Source organism: Haemaphysalis longicornis, unplaced genomic scaffold (assembly GCF_048455015.1).
Source record: "Haemaphysalis longicornis isolate Haplotype H1 unplaced genomic scaffold, Haemaphysalis longicornis Haplotype H1 scaffold_1, whole genome shotgun sequence".
Taxonomy (NCBI): domain Eukaryota; kingdom Metazoa; phylum Arthropoda; class Arachnida; order Ixodida; family Ixodidae; genus Haemaphysalis; species Haemaphysalis longicornis.
The window spans coordinates 110,914,060-110,935,526 of NW_027526203.1; the positions used below are offsets into that span (position 1 = coordinate 110,914,060).

Sequence of the window (21,467 nt, forward strand, 5' to 3'; positions counted from 1 at the left end):
TGGACATTAGGCCCGTGGCATGAAGGAGAAAAAGGCACCGGATCGACCTTCGGTAGGTGGCACTGTGTATTGACACAAAAGTCATCGTCTTCATCCACTGACACGCCTGTCGGGCATGCTGTGCTTGTGAACCATTCTCGCGCGCTCGAATGTCACGCGCGTTGCCGGAACATCCCCTCGTTCGACGGTTCTCGGATAAAAATGAGCACCGCGACGCGGCCCCTGCACACCAAGGTCGGCTCCAGCCCAGGCCTCTGGGACCGACTGCCCACCGCAGGAACCGGCAGGTGAGTTAATGACGGGGTGCTCACCACGGCTTTCTGTCTGTGATTCGTAGCTAAGTGGCCCGCTGCAGTCAGCAAGATTGGGGGGTTCCAAGTGAGGGATCGCACCCACATCATCTGGGCATGCCCCCAGGACCCTTTCCCCGAAATCCCTTCTGAGGAGAGGTGGGAGGCCTCGCTTCGCAGCCCCGACCCGGACCTACAGGTACGCCTGGTCAAGAGGGCGGAAGAGGTCGCCGAAAGGCATCGGCCTACGGTCACCACGAGCTCTTCCACCTAACTCAAGGAGAAGACGACCTGGTGGGGTGGACGTTCAGCCCTTACCCGTCGCCAACATAAGGACTTCAATTCTCATTGGTCGCTTCCTCAGCCGATAAAGTGTTTTCTCCCCCTCTCTCTCTCCCACAGTGACGGGAGTTGAGGACGGCTCCACTATGCGTATCCGGTGGCTTTTCTAGTGGGTTTGAAGAGGAACGCGGTGCTGATTTGGCGCGTTGTTTTGCTGCTGCGTGTACGCTGACCGCGCACAGATTGATTTGTTATTTTGGGGCTTAGAACCGTTTTAGGATAATGCAGACTCTCTGCAATCAATAAATTAGCGCCGCCAAAGGTGTGATCACGTATGTGGTTGTTTTGTCGTCGTGCACGGCAAAACTTCTACGACGCACGCTGGTTTCTGTCGCGGCCGATCTCGCATCCTGAACTGCGAACGACCATGCGGGGTCTGTATCGTTTGTGGCGCGTTAACGCTTATGTATATAGTGCTTCTCGTGTGCCAAAGTTCCGCGCTCGCGATTCACGAAGGGGGAAATGAGTGGCGTGGTTGTGTGATTCTGTCTACTTGCTTCTAGAAAAAACCACGAAGTAGGCTTCATAATAATGGACTCGCGGTGACTAGGGCAACGTTATAAACCAGCTCCCTTGTTGCCGCGAAGGACCAATGCACGTGCTGCGCATTGCGTGTGCTGGGCTTCTGTGCTTTTTCTGAACTTCCAAGAACACGACGCTTGCTTTCATGGATCCCTGATTTTGTGTCTCATTTCTCGGGTGCCGTAGACGCCAAGGCGCGGTTTTCCCGCACAGGTTTTGAGCGGCGTCGGCATAATGCTCTTTCCCTGAAGCTTTCGCCGTACTTTTCTCCACGGCTTTCGTGCTCGCTCTACCTCGTCTGCCTTCGGTGTACTCTTCGTTCGCTGGGTTACATCGAGGGACGACGGCTCCACAAAACCACAGGAGCAGAAGCTTAAAATGGCCAGCAGATAAAATACATGTTTGTTTTATTCGAAGGATTTAGTGTTTTATAGCACCCTCTGTGCTTGTCCGGCAGCAAACGATGCTGTAGTCACTGAGAAACTAAACATTTTAAGCCAGAATGTCAATCCCCACGCCAAATCGTGTGTTTTCGTGACGTCGAAAATGATGTATGTGCCTTAGAGTTGTTCCTTAAAACTAAAGGTAGCCGGCTGACCAAGGCTACTACCGCTCGATAGACGACGGTTTAGTTTATATTGTTGCAGGGTCACTTTCATAATGGCGCTGCAATACCCCTGAAGTGCCAGTGTTGGCACTTTGCTTGTGGCTGTGCTTCTATGAACCTTCCGTATTTTTATTACGGTTCATACTAATCGTTTCTTAACGCGTATGCTATGACTCGACTAACGCGACCATGTAATTGCCCGTGCCACTTCTCCCAGTTGGTCAGGGTTTTGACAGGCAAGTCCAACGCCTCCGACGGCTGCGTTTGGCAGTGTCAGTCGACAAATTGCCGCACTAACTGCTTCGGAATATACGTTTTCGTTCGTTACTTTAATTTTTCACCCCATCATTCTTAGTGCTAGAAGAAAGTATGCGCCCTAAATTTAAGCGCGAATAGCTCGTTCGGCAACCTTATAAGCCGACATGGGCGGTTATACGCTTGCCGACATTCTGAGCCGACATGGGCGGTTATATGTGCAATATGCTGCTGTGAACTTCGCACAATGGCTAACGGAACAGCCGAAGATGCCAGAGGAGACCCCAAAACGTGTAATAGAATTAAACAGTTACGTCAGGCAGACAGTTGAAGATTGAGTTAGTCTTTGTGGAGTGACAGTTTGAGAGAGAGAGAGAGAGAGAGAGAGAGAGAGAGAGAGAGAGAGAGAGAGAGAGAGAGAGAGAGAGAGAGAGAGAGAGAATAAACGTTTATTCGAGCAAATGGTCACTCGGTGGGTGCATTGGACACAGTTGAGGTAGTACCTTTGGGCCTTGGCTGCAGCTGCGCCGCGGGTGACCACAGGCTTTCCCTCTGCTCGCAGTACATCTTTCAGATGGGGTGTGCGGGCAAATGCACACGAGGTAGGTGGTATTGGGCGAGCAAAGAGGTGACAGTTTAGGGGGTACTGTGTAGGGTAGAAAGAGGGGGATAGTTGTGTTGTAATAGGTCTTAGCAAATGACGCAAGATGAATGTTTCCTCCTTGGTTAGTCGAGGGTGGGGTTGAGGCCGGGTAAAGCCAAGGTTGCGATAGGGGTGGAGGATGACGTTTGGTGTGGTCGAACACCGGGAGGTAGGAAAGACTGGCATCTACCTAAAATGCAGACTTAGTTTTTCAAATGAAATCTTTCCCTTGTAGCAGTATGGTTGCAGTTCCGGTGGTGTCAAATGTTCTCCTCTTCGTATACATCTGGTGATCGAACGTACGATAGATGGCGAAATTCTGGTAAACTCAACGACAAAGTACTCGTCTGTATGATCCAATCATATGTTTTGCCCACGTGGCCGCTTAGGATCTTGAAGGCATCACAGAAACAGGCAGCAATAGTTGCCAGTAGCCGTAGTGAAACCTGTGTGCGCAAATGGGTCAGAAAAGCGCCTGTATGCTTCCATGTTATTATGTAACCGGCAGCCCATCTGAACTTACTTTCTCCAATGATTTTCTTTGTGAGGCGCCTTGCCTCACAATGCGGGAAAAAATAGTCGTTGGCAGCGTTATTTATACCCGTCTTCCCTGTGGGACTGGCGTATGGACAAGCTGAATACGTCTCCACCTTTTACGTAGGCCAAGGGTGTCTGAAATGTCGGGGCGCGTGCTACCGGACGCCACCACAGCCGGCCGGCCTTTCCCCCCCGGAAGGAACCTTGGCTGCCGGCTGTCACACGGAGACCAAAGCAGTTTCGAAACTTGGCTGAAGCACCTCAATGGCACCGAAGGAGGTGTCAGAGGCAGGCCAGACGAAACTGTCGGCTCATTTAAAAGGTGACCAACCGTTCTTGGCGTTCTGTTTGTTTTAGGCTAAGTGCCAGTGTTACCGCTGCAGAATAACCATTTATGCACGTGTGAATGGCAACTAGTTGGATGGCAGGTTACCGGTTATGCTACGTCAACGTGATGCACGCGTCTCTGCCAAGTTCTTTTAAAGCCATTGGGGTTCCATGACACAAAATACCAGCCCGCAATACCTTGGCCTGGCGGAGGTGTGATGGGCATAGTGAGTGTCGTTTTCCTAGTTTCTGATTGCCACTAAGATGTAGAAGGGTATCCTCCTAGGACACCTGAGGGGGCATGTTCTCTTTGTCGAAAATTTGAAGGTTTGTTGAAGTGTGCGGCATTAAGCGCGTTAAAGCTTGATTCTTCGCAAAGTAGTGTTTGCGCTTTCATTTTAGATAGCTGTTATATGCTGCTGTGTTATCGTTGGGGACCGCATAAGCTGGAGGTGAATACATCTCTATCTCTCGGCGTAGGTCAAGGGACTGTTCCACGTTGGGACGCAGGCTATGGGACCCTGGTCGCTCCCGCACCCACGCAGCCCGCCGGCCGTTCCCGCCCAGAACCTTGGTAGCCGCCAGCAAACCGGAGGCTCAAGCCCACCTCGGAGAAGCACGGGAGCGAGGGGCCGGGTGAGTGTCATTTTCCGCGCCTCTGAAAGGCAGGTGCAGGACAAGATCCTCCTGCGACCACTCTGAGAACAGATTCTCTTGGTGCACCCTGTCTTTTGTCCCAGTAAGCAATGCGTGTGGAGGTCTGACCGTGGCCAACATATTTTATCAGACCGGCTTCACTCAGTTGCCTAGTTCCACTGTGCCATACCTAGCTCGACACAACGCGCACGTTGAAGGGCGCTCAATGGCTACCGGCTGCCGGGAATATATCCAACACATCCGGTCGCCAGAACTTCATTGCAGGTTTGGCCTTTGGCTCTTTGAACTGCTAATTCGGCATTTTTGCTCACTTAACTTTAGTAGCTACTTTGAGCACACTTCCACACCGGTGGTATTCTCCGCGCGGTAAAGAGTAACATAAACACAGTTTTTTGTCAAGTGGGTGTGACGGTTAGAGATTTGTATGGATATCGGACGTCGTCAGGAAAAAGCTCGTTGGTATAGGAGTCTAAATAGAAAAAAAATACCAAAAATTACATGCGAAGAGTATCTGAATGATTTCCTGTAATAGCCCCTTAGACTTGAGACCCAGCACTGACGGAATAGTTTGAGTCAACCTAGGTGAGCCGTAACGTTGGAGTCATGAGGGCATAACATAAACGCAGTATTAACAAAAACTTAGTCCGGTACAAGTAAAATAACATTACATCCAACTTAAGTTTTTATTGCGGGAGGAGAAACTCTGTGGTACAAGCTGAAACAACGCGTCACATTACCCCCCAATTCGCGAAACAAACACCGGAAAAAAATGTTCTTCAATCACTCACAGCGTGAAGGTCGCCCCCTCCAACCCTAAAATACTGGTACTTGTTTCCTAATTGTCCATGTCTGTTTTCGGAATACAGTTGTGCAAGTCCAGTAAACATTAAAATATGATGCATGAGACAGGTCTTTGTTTCGGTTCCGGGAGCAGATATGCTCGATTGATTGCGGGTTTTAATGCGCCGATGCTTCACAGGGGATCGGGAGCGCCGCTGTGGAGTGCTCTGAGTTAACTTTGACCACCTGGGGATCTTTAACATTCGCCGAAATGTTAAGCGCACGGGCGTTTTTTCTTTTCGCCTCCATCGGGAAAGCGGCAGCCGCGGACGGGAATCGAACCCGCGTACTCGAGATGAGCAGCACAAGAAGCAAATATGCTATTTGATAGGTTGCAGTACCTGCGGGCAGTGACATAAGAAATTTACCTCAGGGTCCAGTCTCTGGTGTGTCCAGGTGGTGCATCATGGTCACATTATAGGTGGCAACGCTTTTTCAATGTGCATATTTTTGGTCTAAATAGCTGTTTCGTTCAGATCCAACATGCAATGTCGTGACGTTTGCAACTGTTGACGCTTAGCTCGCACTCGTCATGCAGGCCGCGTGCATGCGGTTGCCTGCATTTCGAAATAATTCGACGACGCTTACCTCACTGGACATCTTTAGGGTATACCGGGACTGTACATGTTGTAGGGCTCAGTTTATTTGCACCAAGAAAAGGTACCGCATTTCTTTCTAAATAGTCTCAACTTTCATTTCTCTTTCATAATGCCATCCCTTTTTTTCGTTATGTAAAAGAACGTGTCATGATGTGAAGCGACCAGTAATAGGTTAGCCGCCACACGGCATGCAATGGCCCAAGGCAAGGCCACCCGACGCTATACGTTACTAGCACTACAGAGAGGTGTACTATGAGGTACAAAGTGTACCTCATACACCTCGCTGTAGTGCTAGTGACGTACAGCATCGGGTGGCCTTGCCTTGGGCCATTGCATGCCGTGTGGCGGCTAACCTATTACTGGTCGCTTCACATCATGACACGTTCTTTACACTTTGTAAAGTCCAATACTCGCTTTTTTGTCACCTCGGCACTACCTCAATTAATCTTATACTCCCACCTCTGGAGGTCGTATATGCGGGAGCATTGAAAAAGGGGAGTCAGCGGTCGCGTTCACCGCTATGAACATTCTGGCTGCATTAGAGCACAAATTTTTTGGGGTATATAATTCAGATGTACTTACCATTCACTTTACTTTTTCCGCTTTTTTTTCTTTTTTCTCTGCGTTGCTTTTGGTTGCCTGTTGCGTTGCTTAGCTTATACTGATTACTCACCCCAAGAACTTGTATATGTGATTACCGTTCACTCGTATAATGTGTTGTTTGTTTGCCGGATCTAATTTATTGCTTGTTGTTATTTATCGAGGGTACCGTTACACTTTTTAACTTTAGAACCGTCGTTTACATATTATTAATACTGTACTGCTTTTTTAAAATCACGAATAAACTGAATCTGAAACTGGAACTTAAATAAAGGTTGCTGGTTGTCTTAGGAATGGCGTCGTTTTCTTTCTGTTGAAGAGCTGAACTGTAGCCGCAGACGCCTCGATTTTACATATGCGTACTATGCGCTTTTTTTTTTCGAGAAGCGATTAATAGGCCGCCGCGAATCCAGTTTTAGCAAGAAGACCTTGAGAGATTAGAGAGATTACAGATCGTAGAGCGTCTGAAATTAAGAGGCGGCGATTTACATGGAATAGCTGCTGCCGTCAGTCTTATATTCGTGTTCTTGGCGCTGTAATCATGTCATTCAGGCTAACCTGTTCTGACATTTTATTCTAACATTCAACGTAAGGGTGTTCAACTTGCTTACTCATATGCTGCTCTGAGCAAGGGTATTCAATTTGCTGGAACTTTTCGAAAATGATTGCTAGCTTTGGGCTAAGTAAACACAGAAATTTGGGGCGCGTGTCGCTTGTTCCCCTGAATCACTGCAAGAGAAGCAAGGCTATCAATCTAGGTACGAGAAAAAAAATACTATTGAGGCATACAAAAATTCTCCGGTGATGTGATAATGCGTTGAGGATCCATTCTCGCTGCGTTTTTCCCAGGTATACGAGCTATAAGAAGTTCATGCGCGAACCCTTAGTCTTGCAGTGAACGTAGGTGGACGGCTGCTGCTAATTGTGATGATGATGGTGATGATGATTATGATGATGAGGATACTGACGATGACGCTTTAAGTTTAAGCGTGCGGGGGAACACAAACGCATCGTGTAGTCCCTGCGGATACGGGTTGCAGAGCTGTCTTTGACTGGAGCAATCGCGTGACGTTAGTTGCGGAAGGCGCGTACCCGTGAGGATTGCACGCGCTGAGGCCTTTCTGCCACGCCGATGGCGCGGCATAGTTGACTATTTAACTACCGCTTGCGGCCGGTAATTAATGTTTATTATGACATAGGCAGCGGTTCCCACTACTGTCTTTCGGGTTCATGTAGCCGCAGCGGCATGGTTCCGCAATGATACAGTGGACGCGTGCAGAAGCTCGGGATGTCAGAGATCAAGGTGCCTTCAAACAGTTCTTTAACAGCAAGCAGACATCCTCGCTGTTACACTACTTGTAAGACCACATCAGCTACGCTTTAACGCTGTTTTTGTATTGTACGAGGGCTCTGCACTGAGTACTCTGCTCGACTAAGTGAAAAACAGTGCAGGAAATCTATTGGTGAAAATCGCTCTTTTTATTGAACGTGAGTGAGGTCCTTCGTGCAAGCGTTTTACAATTTTACAAATTCGAAACTTTAAAATGGAACCATATTTTGAACCTCTATGACTGTTGAAAAAAATGTATGCACTTATAATTTATGTATAACGAATCTCGCGAAGATAAATAATGTTGGTTAACAAAGAATGGGTCTAGTGGAATGATGCGAGACCGCTAACACTGAAAACTTCACGGGTTGTTCAGGTACGCATTATCCCAAAAGAAAGTATTCATGGCACGGATTCGATTCCTGGCTGCTGCGGCCGCTTTTCTGATGGAGGCGAAAAGCAAAAACGCCCGTGTGCACGAGATTTCGGAGCACGTTAAAGTACCCAGGTGGATAAAATTAATCTGGAGCCCTCAGTTACGGCGCGCCTCATCACCTGCGTAGTGTCGGCGCATTAAACCATACAATCAATCAAATATTCATGGCAGGTGCATTCGGCGTTTACCTGCGTTTACTGAAGGCAGTGGCCAATGCAGATGGAGTGCCATCAGCAGCAAAACAATCAACGTGAGCGGAACTGCCTTCGCATGCTTCGTTGACTTTGCCTGGCTGCCAAATGGAGCTCGAAGAGGCTTCCAAGTACGCGCTCATCCTTTTGCAGGACCCTACAGCGAGCTTTGAGCTCCATCGCTTCACAATCCTTCAGCAATAGCTTTAAAATCTATATACAGGGTGATCAAAGTCGACAGTTTTTTTTAAAACTAGGATCTTAGATTTACGCGAAGACCATCCTACAGTGAGGTAATGCACCCAGGGGGACACATAATTAGGAGGTAGTTATTGATGTAGGTGGCTTAATTAACTAAAATTGGTTAATTAACTTTTTAGTGGCTACAGTAACCAGGCATGTTTGTATTGGAAAGTTAGACGCAATCATGTTTGTATGCAGTTTAAATTGGCAGAATTCTGCTAGCGCATCCGTACTCCGAGATATTTAACTGTGAAGTTTAATTGCCGCTCGCACGATTACGCATGCTAGAAGTCAAGACCGGCGCATAGCTCCTCCCTTTTGCTCTGTGTTTCGATAGTGGTTCCGAGTACGGCAGATCGCGATAACGCCAGCCAAGAATGAATGGGCGCCAGTAATCATTTTTGCCTATGCCTCCACCCCTTTGTCTAACTAAACACCGTACACAGCAGGCACGTCACAGAAGGGAGGAGCTTTGCGCCGGTGAAGACTGTCTTGCATGCGTAATCATGCGAACAGCAATTAAACTTAGCCGTTTCATATCTCAGACTGCGGATGCGCTAGCAGAATTCTGCGAACTTAAACTGCATAGAAACATGATTGCGTCTAACTTTCCAATACAAACATGCCTGGTTACTGTAGCCACTAAAAAGTTAATTAACCAATTTTAGTTAACTAGGCCTCCGAAACCTATAATTACCTCCTAATTATGTGTCCTCCTGGGTGCATTACCTCACTGTAGGATGGTCTTCGCGTAAATGTAAGCGCCTAGTTTAAAAAAAAAAAAACTGTCGACTTTGATCACCCTGTATATTGTTTGCTTTTAGCGCCTATAAAGCGACAAATAGTCATTGACACTTGATTGATTTTGTGTTTACTCGTCTACGATTGATACTTCATCTGGGTATGTTCACGACTAATTTCTTCCGATGCGACGTGCGCCAAATAATTTCTTGCCGAATTCCAACGTGCATTCAATTACAATCACTATAAGCAGAACAGAGCTGCACGAAACACTCCGTGGTGATGGGAGCTTCTACGTATGCCACGTACGTATGGCACGTACCTATGCCAGTTTGCACTAAATGCCTGTGAATACTTGGAATATCAGAGACCTCTCACTATGTGTGCATTTTTGTTGTACCCCATCCGTTTGACGCATCATACTGCATGGTGTAAAGAGTACATGAGCTGGGGTGCGTCACTAGTTTTGTTTAACCAGCTGACACGGCGAAGAAATGTTTGCAGTACTGGATACCTTTCATCTGTTCGGGATACATTGTGGTTGAGTAAATATTACCCAGTGCCAAACAGTCTTTGCAGCCGCCTGGTGATAGTCCAAAACATGGCTGGTGGTGTTAGTGTTGCATCATCTCTTACCTCGTCCTACGCAGACGTCCACTCACTAGAGTCATCGCACGACTGGAGCTACATTAATTGGCTGCCGAAAGCTAACGTCGCTGAGACATTCCTTGAATGGTGGTCGGAAAGAGCTAACCATTGTTAACTGATATACGGACATGTTTTGACAATGCCGTTTAGGTAAGCACACGGAAAGCTCACCTCCGCGCCCACTAATATAAAATCGCTGAATTTTATGTACGCACGAAGCAATTCTCGACACTTCGGTTCTCTTGCGCTACTAAGCCTTCGGTACTGGGATATTTCTTAAGATTTCCACCTGCAGAAAGTCATACCACCATGCAGCCCTTTCTTTGATTTCAAACCAATAGCATTTACCCAAAATAATTGGAAATAAGCACAGTCCAGAAATTTTAATCTCATGCAATGTGTTGCCGATGTGTTGCAAATACGAGTGAGACAGCGCTTATAAATTTCCTAACTCACCAAATCTAAGCAAGGTTAATCACAAGGCGGGAAATGTCTTAAGGGGCTGAGTGTCTGAAATGTCTGAATGTCTAGTGCTTGTATGAAGTTACATCGCCTCCTTTTTTCCTGTCCCTGAGGTTGCGCTATTGTGAGCTGAATTTTCTGTGTGGCTGTCAACAGGTGTCTTTGCACAAATGGGAGTTGCGTTTAGGCATGTGAAACAAGAAAATTGCGCGATATGCTAAGTAGGGTTTTGTTGTCCGGTTATACAGTTTTGTTATCCGAAGGTGGTGACAAAACATCGTGCACGGTGCATTGTAAGTCTTTGGAACTTTGCGTGTACAGGAAAGTAAATTCTGTAGTGTACATATTGATTTTTAAAGTGTGTGGTCTCTCTACCTCACAATATGCATAACCCTAGCTTTGTACAAGGCACTCATGCACACTGCGAGGAACCACCGTGGGTTCGAGCTAGTTGAGCACGCTCACAATACTGAAGCGCCGTCGCGCCAACTCAACACCGCGTCTATTGGGCAGGTGGAGTAGGGGCGACAAGGGAATATGCCCAGGGTACGGAGGGAAGACGTTCAATTTACACCAACATCCCAGTTACATAATTTACAGTACAGGTACGCACTTCCCTTTAGGTGAAAGGGGCGATGGGGCGCCACGCGCAAGTATGCGCGCGTCGTCGGTGCAGAGCCAGTGGGCTCTTCAGGTCAGGGCAAAATCCGGGGCGCGGCGCCACCGTTGTGCGCGCTCATAGCCGTGCTGGCCAGATCGGCTCGCAGCAGCGAGGAAGACGCGGCCCATTCGCTCACAGGCGCGTACCGCACGGCGTGTTCGTCGAGTGGTAGGTACGGCCTTACTATATGCAGGCGTAGGTACAACAGGAGCAGCCTAAGGCACGAGCGGGCAGCCGGGAGGGCTGGTGGGCTTTCGCCGGCGCAACAGAGTTGCAGCCGGCTGGTAAAGACAGCGTCACATACCTTCGGCCAACGCCTTCGGCGTCTTCGAAGCGTCTCCCCGAACAGACCCCCGCGCAGGGCGCGCGTTCGCGTCCCGGCGAGAAGGGGAGTTCGGGAATCGTTCAAACGGGCCAATGAGGTGAGGTTAGCTCCACTACCAGGGCGGAGCACCTGCTGCGCGACAGTGTTTTATCGCCGCAACGGTCGCTGCAGCCTTCACCTCAGGCAGGAGTTTGAGAAGACGGCTCGGCTTTGCACAGTGGCGCCGAGAGGAGCCGGCATTTCGGGGAGGGAGGGGAAAAGCGCCGCGCAACGGCACAAACCTAGCGATCGCGCAATGGCTCGGGTGCCAGTATCCCCACAAGTGGCCCTTTTAAAGTCGCGAGTTCAAGCGTCCTGTCGCTACATAAGCGTTCTTGTTTTCCTTGTTTACATGTGAAGTCTTCCCACCATTCAACAGAGCTTTGACGTAACTTTCTTGCCTCTATAACGTAGCCTCTATGACGCAGCTGGCGCCGAAGACTACGGCGTCGCTATTCGCGGGGGCCATCATATGCTGCTCAGCGCTTCCGTCTCAGGCGGAAGCCGCAAGTGGTTTCCGCGGCTCGGTTGGTGTCTACGAGAGGGACACTACCGCACGGCGTGTATTTGTAGGGACCGAATGTCGATCGTTTCCATCTGTCACACGAGCTTAGCTGAGTTTTTTATATAGCGCGTCGTTGACAAGATATAAATAACGCTGACAAGCACGGAGCGTCTTCTGGACGCAGAAACGCTATGCACGCGACCGCGGCAACCATCTGCCTTCACGGTGGACATGGACTTCGCACGAATCGGCTCATACCGCAGCAGCTGAAACTCGTCGCAGCCTGCCAGGTTCGGACTATTTCAAGAAATCATTTTACAAATGCGTGAAAGGGAACGATAGCGTGGCGAAAAATTGTGCTGAGCATCGTCGTCAAAGCGGCTTCATTAAGTTGGGACGGAATAACTGCGCCAATGGTGTCTTTTTTGCGGATCCGGCCTTGGAGAGACCGATTCGCCGCGACAGCACCGATGCAAGAAACGCAAGCGGGCCGCTAGTCGTCGGTGGAAATCTTAGTTATTGTCCTGAGCTCTGCTATTCATTTTGGAGCTCTGCTATCTTGCCTTCAAACGCTACTTTCCCGTATGCTAGAACTAAAGTGCCATCGCTATTACGGCCGACACGAAAAACACTGCCACGTAGCCAGTAGTAGGCGGAGCATGCGGGCCGGCTAATAAAAATAAAAACCCGAAGAAATCGCTGAGCGGAGCCTATGGATGTGCGTTCCTCGGAGCGCAAACGCCCTGACAAGTGTCTCTAGGTTTTTTTGCTCGAGCTTATCAGCTCGTAACATCCACAGCGCTTTTAGACACGAGGAAAGGGTGAATGTTCCATGCCCTATACCCTTCGCAACCCTATTTAGGGCCCGTTTAAGGGGAATTGGGGATTGTCACCACCGATGGGTTTAAACCTCCACTCTTATTTCTTTCGAACCCCACAACTTGCAATGCACCGATCTAGGTGCATTGCAGCGGTGTAATGACAATGTCGGTATCAGTGCTCATGCAGCGTGCGTCTTCGAGCACATATGTGATTAGGAGCGACCTGGGTCTGCTCGAATTGCTCGTGCAGTTGATCTCCAACCTTTCATCTCGGCAGACTCATTGTCGGTGTGCTTGCTCGTGCAGGCAAGGCTCAACCAGCCAGTTGACAAGGGGCCGACGAGCAGCGCCCCCGCCCTCGCCATGTCCGCGGCCAACGCGGAGCAGCACGTCGCCCCGTCGTCAACGCGGCTTCATCTGGCACGCGCTGACGGTTGGTGCGGCTTTCTTAAGCGGCTTGTTACTTGAAGAAGTAGAACTCGGCTGCAATTGCCGTTTATTCGTTATTGTTACACTTTAACCGAGCACCCTCTTACTATTAATATTGGAACAGGAGGGCACGGTACAATTCGACGGCTACGTCATCGAAGGCGCGACGTCTCTGTGGTGCGCGGCTGGTGCGGGGCACGTGGACATCGGGCTCATCTTCGTCCGTAATGGCGTCGACGTGAACCACCCGGCCCGCACGGTGTCCACGACGCTGCGAGCGGCCTCCTTCGACGGGCGGCTGGACATCGTCCGCTCCCTGGTGGAGCACAACGCTGACATCCACCTGCCCAACAAGTACAACAATACGTGTCTCACGATCGCCGCCTACAAGGGCCACCTGGACGTGGGGCGGTACCTGCCATCCCGAGGTGCCGACCCCAATGTGCAGTCACTGTGCGGCGCGACGCCTCTGCAGTTCGCCGCTGAGCACGGCCACCTGGACATCGTGCGTCAGCTGCTAGGCGTCGGCGCCCGCGTGCTGACCAACGGCATCGGCATGACGCCGCTGCTGGCGGCCGCCGAGCGCATTAAGGCCGAGGTGATGGAGTCCTTGGTCAAGCAGTCGCGGTGTACGCGGCGCGAGAAGATCGACCTGCTCGAGCTTCTGGGCGCGTCGTTCGCCAACAAGGACCGCTGCAGCCTGGAGCGCGCCTTCCACTTCCTCGAGCTGCCCATGCGTGGCCACGAGCGCGAGCCGCGGCACCCCAAGGAGCGGGGTCCCGTGGTGGCCGCGTACGACTCGCGCGTCGAGTGCGCCTCGCTCGACGAACTCTACCGGATCGGTCGGTCTCGTTCCACATCGGAACGCTGGCCAGCAGGGCGAACATCAATTAATATTAACTTCACAGGGCACGCCGACGAATAAACGTCATTTAAGGCGCTTACGAAATCATTTCTTTCTCTGTGCCTCGTACATCGGCCAAACTTGTGGTTGTTTGAAAGTAGTCGTAGTGAGCCTATCAATATTAGGAAATAACTGAAACTTCCAGGCTATTATTCTGCGCACTGGGCTTAAGCTCAAGAAATTAGGAGTGCTGGCGCTGGCATTATCTACGGATCAGGAGATGAATGAGATAGCTTTCAACACGCTCTGCGAGGCCAATGGTGAACGTTTTCGAAAGCACTCCTAAGATAGTACTAACAGGTAGCGGAGTAGCTATATGCTTGGAATCTAAGATTGTTCGTGAGGACGCTGGAATGTCGGTACCTCATTCCATCTCTGTCACTCCATGATTGCACTTCGAACTGAAATGCCATATATACCAAGACCAACAATTTGGATTAACTAATAGCAGGTTTGTGCCTCGACGTAGGGGTTGTTTCTCAAGTCTTCCCGGATACTTGTCTAAGCATGTAACGCGCTCTAAATTTAATAACTGTAATTCAAAACCGTATCAACTTGCCTCTCGGCAATCCTCACTCCTTAATACCATATTCGCAAATCTGGCTTCCACAGTCCATACCACCATTGCACAGGTGCTAAAAACAGATGACGCAAAACGTTGTCCTTAAAAATATTTATATTTATGCTATATAGATTATAATATGTCCATTTTCATGCTAGTTTTGCGTTTCCTTTTTTTTTTGCCTTTTTGTATTTGTTGCTGTTTTCGAACAGCGAAGCTGTTTACCAAATCGTAATTTTTCGTGTCCGCAGTTACAAATACCAAAAAAGTCCCCCGCACCTCCCCGAAGGGAATCGTGCAGAAATGCGAACGCATTGGGTGCACCGATGAGTGTGTTGCGAGTAATGGCGTAATTAATGACGAGAGTGTGAACGTAATCATTTATTCATCAGCACCTGTTTGTGTTATCGTTGTACCTGATGGCCACAATCACTGCCTTGTGATCGCTAAAGTGCACGGTCAAAGGGTCTGTGAGAAGCATACGCGCGTCACAGTTTCGCGTAAAGACCAGATCAATGCAACTCCCGTGAATGGTAGTGGGGCACGTGTCGAAGCCGGCAGAGAGACAATGCATAGAGTGCCTGGTCTGCATGTACTCGACCAGCCACTCGCCACTCTTCTTGCGCACGTCAACGTTGAAGTCGCCAACCAAGACTATGGGGTCAGAGGGTTTGGAGCGCACGCGCACACTTTCCATAGCCGCGTCCAGCTGCGCGCAACGGCGTCTCGAGCGAGGTTGGGCGCGAGGTACACGGTCACCACAAAGACTCCGTCTCCGGTGTAGGCAAGGGTGTACAAGTCCTTGTACGGAGACGTGTCTCGAACGGGAGACGTGGCAACGGCGTGCGATATCAAGTTCCCATACACGTTAGACACGAGACTAACACCGCAGTACTCGCCGTCCTTGCCGCTTCGAGCAAACTAGTACAGCTCGCTTCAAGCGCATGCGTTCGGCATTGAGCGCGGAGAGATAACACCTGCGGGCGCACGCCGACGGAGCACGACAACCCCCGACTAAGAAATGCATTCGCATTTACGACGACGACGACGACGAAGGCAGAACTACGAGGCGCGCGCTCACGTGCGCTCAGAGCCAAGAAAATGCCTAGCGTCCGTGTGTGCGTGGCTCGCGACGACCGCCCAGCGTCACCTGCGCAGGTTTGTCAAGGCAAGCAAACCCAATTGCGGCGACATCCGGTAGTTAAAAAAACCAAGAAAATGCCGAGCACTCGTGCGTGCATGCCTTGCAGCGACCGCCCAGCGTCCGTGGCGCACATTTATCAGGACAAGCGTATACCCACTTAAAGATATTGTCCAAGGTTGGGCAAAAAAAAAAAAAATAACCAGCGTTCGCCGTAATCGTGGCAACACTGGCTCGGAACGAGAAAGACACGGCGTACGCCCCATGCAAGGTGATTGTCCAATGATTATCACTTCAAAAGAAAAAAAATGAAATGAAGGTGGCTCATCCTTATAGAAACAATGAGAGAGTAAAGGTCGTTGCCGCAATGAAGAAGGAGCAAATCAGCTGAAATCTTGGATTTAAACTTTCGTGATGGACGTGATAGTTGCGTACAGACTCGCTAGCTTCAAGTCTTACGCGTTGTGTGAGCTTTCTTCAGTTTTTTGCTGGATACCAATCTGTCATCTTCTGACCCCCCCCTCCTACACCTGAAGTGTTCCGGTGTGCGCGCCAAGGCGCGACAAATTAGCCCTGCTGGTGGCCTTTCCTTCTTCATTTTATATCAATAAATACCTACCTACCTACGTCAGCAGCTATTGCTATAGGTCGATAAGTTTTCGGTGATGGTCTATGATTTGCGTCGCTAGTTTTCGGTTTTTCTCCGCAATGGCCTGGCAGGTGGAGTAAGGCCGTGTGCAGCTGGCGGTTATCTTTGTACGGGAAAGGCATATGCGGCGCTCTTCCAGATCTTACACCAAACCGATTCGATTTTCAATAGTCTTTTATTGCTTGGAATCTGCCCAAATTGGGTTTTTTCTCTATGGTGAAAAAACAAATGGCTTCTACTTCTAAACACCGGCCGATCGAAATTTACTGCGAATTTCCTGTAGCGTAGCCTCTTGAAGATTTTGGCGAAGCTTCAAGGCAGGGAAGAGGCAGCTTTCTTCCTGCGACGTGAAGCCACGCTACCTTGAATGCAGTCGTAACGATTGCATTCAAAATGCTGCCTTTATTTCCCAAACGCTTGTAATCCTGCCGTTCACCGACTCACGAGAGCACAAGCATCCAATGCGGCCGTTAGAGAACGTCTAGTTGTTGTTGGTCGCCTTACCTTGCTACAACCGATGCATCAAAACGCAGATCGTCTGCAATCGTGCAGCACAGCGCATGGCGGTGCAGACGGCACAAAAAAGAAAAAAAAAAACGGATCCGCCGCATCCGCCCAGTCGAGGAGATGACACTGCTCGCCACTGAATAAACTTTATTGAAGTAAAGATGGAGGAAAGGGGAAGGGGAGAAAAGGATGAAAATAGGTGGAACCCTTTGTCCAGGGCTCCAGTGGCTTCTGCTCCCGTCTTCGCCCGACTGATTAGGTCCTTTTGGATCTGTAAGTCGGGGCTGGCGAGGGCGGCCTCCCATGATTCACGGGAAGTCAGTGGCGGGTTCTTTTGGTGTTCGGCCCCTGCCCAGAGGTGTGGGCAGGCCCACGTGGCATGGAAGAGGGTAGCAGTCTCTCCGCATAGCCTGCAGTCTTCTGTGTAGTCAGGGTGCCGTTGTTGGAAAATCTTTGCCCAGCGAGATTTATGTATGAAGGTGTTTGTTTGAATCTGCTTCACTTGCTGTTAGTTGGCGATGCGGGATTGGATATGTAGCCCGCTCTTTTCTGGTATTTTGTAGGTATTCCCCATACGTAGTGGTGCTTGGGTATCGTAAGGCGTCAGTCACAGGGGGGTGGTGAGTGAAGTCGCACGCTCGCCTGTTCGCCGCCTCGTTACCCGGCAGTCCCTCGTGTCCGGGGGTCCACGTAATGTTGTGAACTTTCTCGAGGGATTCCGGAAGTACCTTTCTAAGTGCAAGTGGTATTCTTCCGGCCGCTAGCATTCGCACAGCCGCTTGCGAATCGGTGATGATGTTGAGGCCGCGGCCATTTCGTTCTCCCCAGCGAATCGCGAGGAGTGCTCCGGTCTCCGCGTGCTTATTGGTGGTGTTTCGCATGGTGATGCAGTCTATGATGTCCCCTTCACGGGTGGTCACCACTAATGCCGCCGTTTCTTCGTCATACTTCGCTGCATCGACGTACACCGTATTATCGTGATCGAATTTTTTTTTGCAGGAAATTGACCCTGGCCTTTCTTCTTTCTAAGTGGATACTAGGATGCATGTTTTTTGGAAGGGGCAGCGCTTTGATGTGGGATCGTTGTGCAGGGTTTAGGTCTGTTTCCTGCTCTTGGCGTCTGCGATCGGGTGGATCGCCTACTTGCCATAGGATCGCCCTCCCCGTGCGGGACTTTTCTAGTCGTATTCGTTGTGCTTGAAGGGTGGCGTGTTTTATCTCTTCTATGGTGTTCGCGAGCCCAAGGTGAGTGAGCTTCTCATTGGAGGTGAATTGGGGTAGGTTGAGGGCAGCTTTGAACGCTGTGCGTATTATGGCGTTGATGTGCTCTTCGTCCGACTTTGTGAGATTTTGAAATGGTAGACTGTAGCCGATACAAGGGATAATCATTGCTTGTACTATTCGGACGGTCTCTTCTTCCCTCATTCCATTCCGGTTGTTTGTTAGCCGCTTGATTATGCGTGCCAGTTGGGAAAATTTAGCGCGCAGTTGCGTTATGGTGGTGTCCGCTCGAGCATTTCCTTGCAGGTGCATCCCGAGTATTCTTATTTGCCTCCTCTCTGGTATGGGCGCTGTTCCTATATATAGTTGTACTGGGGTGTTTTTGGACATTTCTGTGGTGCAGTGGATTCGTAGGAATTCCGACTTTTCTGGAGCGCATTTTAGGCCGTTCTCCAAAGCAAGCTTAGATATCCAATTCACTGCATTTTGAAGATTTCGCGCCTTTTCTTGTAGGCAGCCTCGGTTTGCCCAGAGTGTAATGTCGTCTGCGTAGATCACGTGTCCGACATTTTGGAGTCCCTGTAGTTGTTTGGCGATTTTAATCATGGTGACGTTGAATAAGAGGGGGGATATGATAGATCCTTGTGGGGTACCGATGTTTCCCTGCTGGAACGGATCTGTTCGTAGTTCCCCCAGGCCGATCGTCGCTGTCCTGTTTTCAAGGAAGGCCGCGACGTAATTGGAGGAATACTGCACGCCATCTAGCGAGCTCGAAGTAAAGCATTCGTAAACGTTTAAAAATGGCCAATAGATGACGAAAAAACCAGTTGGGGAAGAGGAGGGGGCAGCTACTAAGCATCACTATCAGTGGGCGCTTACATCAAGGCGTTTCCTCTGTGGCTAACGTATATGTAGCAACATTACAGAGGCCGCACGCTGGCGGGCACAAATTGGGAAGAAACATAGCACAACACAGCAACATACACTTCATTTAAGGCATTGCCAACGCACAATACACGCAATAGACAACAGCGCAAGCATAATACACGTATGCATACACATTGCACAACACATAGTACACTTTTCAAGTGTCCGCGCGATCACAAGGCACAACTACTCATTAAACAGCCACAAAGTATTTATAACACTGATTATAGAGCGTGCAAGTAGGAACAATGAGCTTGTTGTTTGTTTAGAATAGCCCACAGCAATGCGTGAACCTCAGCTGTGTTTTGTTGTTTCGTCAAGTATAACTCGTGCAATTACAACCTTTTATTTGTTTCAGGTTTTGTAAGAAGTAGTAGAATAGCGCAAAGAAGAAAAAACGTGTAACGAAGCAGTACGGCGAGCATGTTTGAGTAATGAAACTCATCGCCTTGCCTTCGCTCTTTTAGCGAAGAGCGCACCGATGGTCTGGCAACCATTCGAAGACGCCAGCCGAAATGCTACCGCAGGGGTCCTTTTGTTGTTGGTCACTGATGCATCAATATGCTGCTGTCCGTGTTCATTGATGAAGAAAGGGGCAGTTCAGTATAATCGCTGCCCTCTTTTACCCTTGGGAGTGAGTGGAAAGCGTCCAAAACAGCGGTGGTAACGTTGAACTGGGCACAGGAGAGTCGCACCCAGCAAGCATGCAGCGGCAACCACACAATGAGCGCGAAACACGCGGCTGGAGAACCGTGGGTTTGCGTGGCGAGCACAAAGTGATAAAAAAAAAAACAGCGCGAGCACAAGGAATCACCACATTGCAGGGGCGATGTTGCACAGAATAATTGCGTACGCTCGATCGGGGAAAGCCGTTGTGATCCGAAGAACGGTTTCGTTATCGGCGTCGGCGCCGACAGCAGATCGCAGACGACAGGGGAGAATGTATGCTCCCCGTGTCCGTGTTTCGTAGAGGCCGTACAGAGGGCGCTACGTGTAATGAGCTGAAGGGAGAAGCTCGCCGGGCTGGGGGAGAAAACCAGCATTTACTCCCTTTTTCTACCCTTTTTTCTTAGAGTACAGCATAGAAGTCAGCAACGATGCATGCTACCTTCCTGTCTAGACTACCAAGTGACGCCAGCGCTACCTTTTTTGTATGCTAATAATATCACAAATTAACTTGTTGTTTTATTGAAATATTTATTTTAATTTACAGTTAAATTTCGCCTCTGCATCTTCGTGGCGAACGATGAGGACGTAATAATGAGGTTCGTTTGATGCTCGAGCCGAGAGCACGATCTCGACTCGCTCCGATGACCGACGACCGACGCTTGGAGCAGGTGAGGGATGAGGACTGCCTTTCTTGCTAGATATTAGATTTATTTACACTATTTACATTACTCCAAGTTTACATCAGGTCAGAGTGACGGTTACATTGTCACTCTGCCAGCAGCAGCCTGTTCGGCCGAGATCTATACTGAACTAGATCGCTCTCGACCGACCCCGGACCGAACCCAAGACTCCGGTTTTGATCCCGAAAACCACGTCTCCAAAGGGGGCGTACAAGAAAGAGCGAAAACCCCTTTCAAAATAATTAGTATGAGTTATTGATTGGCTACAACAACCAGCAAATCCTACACGCGTCCGCACCTGTGGTCACGTGACACAACACTCTCTCTCATGCACTCATAGTACGTTTCCCACGCACTTTGTTGCAACCGACCAGCAAGTGCAACCTAAAGTCACTGACCGCGCGGAGTGGACACACCATTTCGTTGAACGGGGCGGCATCTGCTCAAAAGCCAAGCCTAAGGCTTAGAGCGGTCTTCGCGCGGCTAACCTCTTCGTGCGTCCTCGCCTTGGCGCCTCGTCTGCGCGCGCGCCGGGACAATTAGGGAGTCGTTGCTAATCCCCTCCCAGACTAAGGGACGCCGCTGCCCGCCGTCCGTCCCACGGGAAGAGGCGCTCCAAGCCCAGGCGACCATCTTCGAGGCGAACGACCCATCAACGAACTATGCCGACGCCGGCTTCGCAAATCCTCAAAAACCGAACGACCGCATACCAACAGAGATACTCGGGCTAAGCACCCACGTCTTTTGCCACACAAACGGAAAGGTACAGAACATTCACTCGGCGGCCCCCAACTTCACGTCCCCGCGATTGCATGAGAGGAACGCCGCCTGTCAGATACCAGCGGAGGCGACGCCGATACATGAGCAACCGGCGGCTTTCATTAATTGAATGAGGAGCCCGAACTTAACATTTACTAGTTGTGAGAATGCTTTTGTTTAGTTTTTAAATCATTTAACGTTTGTAACAAAAATAATATTTACGAAACCTGCAGCTTGCGTTATCAACATGTCTCCTACGAGGCTGCCGTCTGCGTTGGTGATGCGTTTGGGACCCCGGCGCAGTTCCAATTTTATTCCTTTAGACGTCTATTTAGACTACTTCGTAAGCTGTCTACCAAGCCATCCGAGAATTGGAACGCAGCCTAAGGCACTGCCAA

General features: G+C 49.7%; 1 protein-coding gene across 1 annotated transcript in view; it reads left to right on the plus strand.

Annotated features, from left to right (window-relative positions):
* Window positions 1–201: 201 nt before the first annotated feature.
* LOC144146308 (protein fem-1 homolog B-like) overlaps window positions 202–21,467 on the plus strand; it is a 29,207-nt gene continuing 7,941 nt past the window's right edge. Inside the window, exons 1-4 of the mRNA XM_077678293.1 lie at window positions 202–287; window positions 4,004–4,159; window positions 12,928–13,054; window positions 13,175–13,892. Coding sequence (XP_077534419.1) covers window positions 202–287; window positions 4,004–4,159; window positions 12,928–13,054; window positions 13,175–13,892 — 1,087 coding nt within the window. The remainder of the gene's footprint in view (window positions 288–4,003; window positions 4,160–12,927; window positions 13,055–13,174; window positions 13,893–21,467) is intronic.